This window comes from Anoplopoma fimbria, chromosome 9 (assembly GCF_027596085.1).
Source record: "Anoplopoma fimbria isolate UVic2021 breed Golden Eagle Sablefish chromosome 9, Afim_UVic_2022, whole genome shotgun sequence".
NCBI lineage: Eukaryota > Metazoa > Chordata > Actinopteri > Perciformes > Anoplopomatidae > Anoplopoma > Anoplopoma fimbria.
The window spans coordinates 23904123-23909149 of NC_072457.1; the positions used below are offsets into that span (position 1 = coordinate 23904123).

General features: G+C 37.2%; 1 protein-coding gene across 1 annotated transcript in view; it reads left to right on the forward strand.

Annotated features, from left to right (window-relative positions):
• The window catches only part of LOC129095757 (uncharacterized), a 31712-nt gene extending 28325 nt beyond the window's left edge, over positions 1-3387 (forward strand). Inside the window, exons 17-20 of the mRNA XM_054604315.1 lie at positions 1244-1318; positions 1445-1587; positions 1717-1817; positions 2256-3387. Coding sequence (XP_054460290.1) covers positions 1244-1318; positions 1445-1587; positions 1717-1817; positions 2256-2400 — 464 coding nt within the window. The 3' untranslated portion in view covers positions 2401-3387. The remainder of the gene's footprint in view (positions 1-1243; positions 1319-1444; positions 1588-1716; positions 1818-2255) is intronic.
• Positions 3388-5027: the final 1640 nt, after the last annotated feature.

Sequence of the window (5027 nt, forward strand, 5' to 3'; positions counted from 1 at the left end):
TGTTTGTTTCGCCAAGCACAATACAAGCTAAAATGGTAAGGATATTTAGGTAATAATGACTTTATAATTTCAGCTAATACTATTCTTACATTGGGCAAAATCTGACGGACAGAAAACCTTGAGCAGGGTATTATACCGATACATTGCTGGTTGGCTTCCATGGCAGGGGATAAAATATGCAATGCCCTTTTCACAGGCAAGCTTGGACATGTCACAGTAGGAAAAGCCCATGTGTAAATTACAACAAGTATTTATAATAACATTTAAATTATGGTTGTGTGTTTCCTAAACATATGTTGTGAAATACGCCTATACCAGTCTGCTGTGTGTACCGTATGGTACATAATTGGCATTTGAAGGTGACTGGCTAACTTTTCAAGGTGACCGTATAAATCAAGTGTGAATTCCCATTTCGAATCCCTACTATTGTGGTTGGTTGCACATAAAAAAAGGAAAACTAAAATAGAAATCACTGTGGAAAATAATCCACAGTCAAAGGATCACATTGAAATATATATTCAATTAAGTGTAACATTAAAAAAGTTTGTTATTTATTCAAATAAATTTCAAAGGTTTAATTTGATAACATTATAATCTATGGACAAAAGAGGACCAAATGATCATAAGGGTGGATGTAATGTCATCAGCAGGTAGTGTAAATCCTGGTGGCAATGGACTATTTTATAAGACCCCTTAACCAATAAAAGTGTGGAGATGAAGTCTATGAAATGAAGTTGTTGTGAATGTTTCCAGCTTTGATATTGTCAGTTAATATTAATTAATCACTTGAGTGTTTTCTCTCAGTGGATCAATGATAAAACAGCAACCTATGTTCATGGTCCGGTAGCGGATTTGAGAGCATTATAATGGCATGAAGCTGATACTAAATAGTTCATTCAGATCAAGCAAAAATTGGATGAGGCTTCTCACTTTTTTAATCACAGAAATCGATGAAACTCTTCTCACGTTATGTCAGTTAATGTGTTTAAATTGTAGTGTGTTTGTAATCTAGTGTATACAGTTAAGAACACAATCAGCATTCAGATTTATAACTATGTGTGTTTACAAATAACAGATAAACATGCCTTTATATAAGGGACCGAAGCAAACTAACTAATCCCCTGACCAATAAACACATAGTATGTCTAAAGGTAGAATCAACACAAGGGTGGGGATCTTTTTATATGAAACCATAACCTTGGTGTTGGTACAGTAACAAAAGCCTATCTTTCTGCTCTTTCAGACAGCTCCAGTACAAAGATCATAAAAAATCTGACTGAAGAAGGAGAAGATTTGAAGAGGAAGCTGAGCACCTTTGGTGAGAATCAGGAATAACCTGAATAACCTTTATGACATGTGAAGAAAAAAATATATAACAACATGAAAATGTTTTCTTTAACTACTTTTCTTTGACTGAACATTCATTCTTTGTTATTCTAAACAGATCATTACTTACAACAAGGATGGGTGTATTCCAACAACAGTTTCTATTACATCTCCTCTAATCAAAAGTCCTGGCAAGAGAGCAGAGATGACTGTCGGCAAAGAGGTGCAGACCTGATAATCATCAACAGCAAAGGAGAGCAGGTGTGTAGAGTGAAAGAGAGGGGAGAGAAACAGTGTGATATCAGATAAATGGTCACAGAGGTGGAGGTTGGCTGCAATTGTTTATGTTTCCTCCATGTTTAGTAATGTTTTACTTTTACTGTACATAAGGATTTTGCCAGAGGATTCAAACGGCGCGCTTGGATTGGACTAACTGACAGAGAGACAGAGGGGAAATGGAAATGGGTGGATGGGACTGACCTGAAGACAAGGTTCATAAATTAGTTTTTTTCCTCATTAAATCAATCATTAATAATGCAGTATTTCTATATTAGAGCAACATTACCGAATAAAATGGTAGAGCCACCCTCATAAACCCTTCAGCCAGAAGTGGCAGCACTCCACCGAGTGAGGAAGAAATCCTGCACCAACTTAGATATTTTGGTACGTTGTTGATGTGTTGTATAGTTGGAAGTTAAGAATCACATGGCTTCTTTTAATTGTGTCACTCAGGGTAGTTCAAAGATTTGTGCAGTTTATCAACTTGATTTTTTTTTAAGCGAAGCAAGCGCATCACTGTTCAAAGGCAGTTCAGTTCAGTAATGTATTTGGGACTGAATGTTTCTTCATGGACTCCAGCATTTGGCCTTTTTGTGGTTAATTTGGTTGTGTTTTCATTTAAAAATCTATCATTTGTTGTTTGGTTTCAGCTACTGGCTCACTGGGGAGCCAAACAGCAATGGAGGTAGAGATGAAGACTGTGGAGAAATAAGGTTATATGAAAAAGAAAACAGCTGGAATGATGAACCATGTACAAGGGAATACTCCTGGATCTGTGAAAAGATGGTGGCATAACTCTGCATCCAAACCCACCTGACTGGCTATCATTAAGCTGCTCATCCAACACACAAACTTGTCACCATAGTTAAAGCACTGGTGTGAATAATAGCATCAATGATGGCTGAATTCCATTTAGCTGTTTCACTTTCAGGGTCCTGGTGTTGTGCATGCTGGCTCACTGTCACAGTCGTGACCATAGAAATAGAATAGGAGTAGAACGGACATTGAACTGCTTGTCATGGTCATTTGGCCAGTACAAAAGAAAATGGTGATTGTTGTTAGTCAGTTGGGCTGTAAAGTGTTTCTGCAGCTCGGTGGGAAGAGAGCGGACACAGCTTTGAGGAGAAAGATGGCCATCTAGCTAGCTAACGTTAGGTAGCTTGTCCTTCTCCATTGTGATATGGAGTGAGGCCAAGGGACCGTCAGACCCAGCACCGCCTCTGGACTCCAGTCTGCTGTTCGGCTCATTTTCTTTATCCAGTGTAGCATGAAAGCATGGTGGAATTAGAAAGCGAGCCAACTGGCCAGAAGTAGGTTAGTTAGATAGCTAGCTTGCTAATTCCACCATGCTTTAGTGCTACACTGGATACAGAAATTGAGCAGAACAAAGCTGTCACTCATCTGGCGTTGTGCTTTCCTAAGCTGTGACAAGAGTGTGTAGATGAAGCATTAAGTTAGTTGTTGTTACTGCAAACCTCTCCTGGTATTTTATATCTATGGTCCTCACTTACTTGGACACTTGATTAGAACAGAGCCATCATTAATGTTATTCATAACACCTGTGCTTTTTCTGAATTAACCTTTGCTCTTTATTTTACATCTGGCTTAATTGCTTTTCCAACTCAATTTTTAGTATTGCTTCACGAAAAACATTATAATATTGTATTGTTAACTTTTCTAAGGGTCTTGGAAGGATGTAGCCTGTCCCAATATGCAAAAATATACTGTTTGTATATGAATGGTTTTGTTGTCCATGTTTTTTTTTTGATAAATTGGTTGATCTAAAAAAACACCATTTGACTTTGAGTTTTGATGATCTAATTTCTTTCCCTCTTCACTTTATTATCAAGTAGATTTAACTTTCTTCAGCTTAAGTGTTCAAAGAAAAAAAACTGACAACCTCAGATATTGCACTTTTCCGTTACAGTGGTGATGTTTCTCAGAAACAGATTCATATCTCAAACAGTAGATATGAAAGCTCCTAAAATTCAGTCTTTATTTAGATACCCTGCACGTAGGCAGTCATGACTTTTTAATCTTCACTTCTGCTATTGAGAAATAGATGTTTATTCTTGAGAAACTGTTCACACCATGGGAGTTCAATTTTTCTCACCTACATCTCTCAAGTTCGTTTGACATGTGTCTTGCAAGCTTTTTATTGAAAGGTTAATTAGTGAGTGAGTGATAATGGGGGATAGGAAGTGAGAAATGTGCTGTTCAGCTTGTGTTTTCTCCAAAACACTAACACACTATACATAAATATGTCATTACACTGCTGATGGAAAGGATGATCTTTATGTAAGTTTAATGATTAACGTCAAGTCACACGTTAGAGTGCTGCCTGACTGTCTAACTACTATTTGGCCCTGGCAACAGTTAAAGTGTTTTGAAATGATACTTGGCTATAAACAAAGTGGGCAACTGCATCAGGGTTGAAAAGAAAGCCCCCTGGCTCACTGTGAGCAATTCATTTGTTTGTTTTGCCAAGCACAATACAAACTAAAATGGTAAGGATATTTAAGTGGCTAATAATGACTTCATAATTTCAGCTAATACTATGCTTACATCGGGCAAAATCCTACATACATTTCTTTCAACAAACCTTGGGCAGGGTATTATACCGATACATTGCTGGTTGGCTTCCATGGCAGTGGATAAAATATGCAATGCCCTTTTCACAGGCAAGCTTGGACATGTCACAGTAGGAAAAGCACATAAATTATTATAACAAGTAATAATAATAACATTTATGATGATGGTTGTGTCTTTTTCCTAAACATATGTTGTGAAATAGGCCTTTACCAGTCTGCTGTATGTACCGTCTGGTACATAATTGGCATTTGAAGGCGACTGGCTAACTTTTCAAGGTGACTGTATAAATCAGGTGTGAATTCCCATTTTGAATCCCTACTATTGTGATTAGTTGCCCATAAAAAAAAAAGGAAAACTAAAATAGAAATCACTGTGGAGATATGGTACAAACTGGATTAATGAAATTAATCCGCAGTCAAAGGATAACATTGAAATATAGATTCAATGAATTGTAAAATAATTAAAAAAAAGGTCAAGACACCTGTTTCTCATTTATTCAAATACATTTCAAATGTTTAATTTGATAACATTTTAATCTGCGGACAAAAGAGGACCTAATGTTCATGAGGGTGGATGTAATGTGATCAGCAGGTAGTGTTAATCCTGGTGTCATCTGACTATTTTATAAGACCCCTTAACCAATAATAGTGTGGAGATGTAGTCTATGAAGTGAAGTTGTTGTGAATGTTTCCAGCTTTGATATTGTCAGTGAAGATGATTTAAACTATGATCAGTCATTTGACTCCAACATGCTGCCTGTTGCCTGTGTTATACGCAGTGACCAGCAGGGGGCGGTACGCACCCATCAAAGGGGAAACCCGGAAACAAAG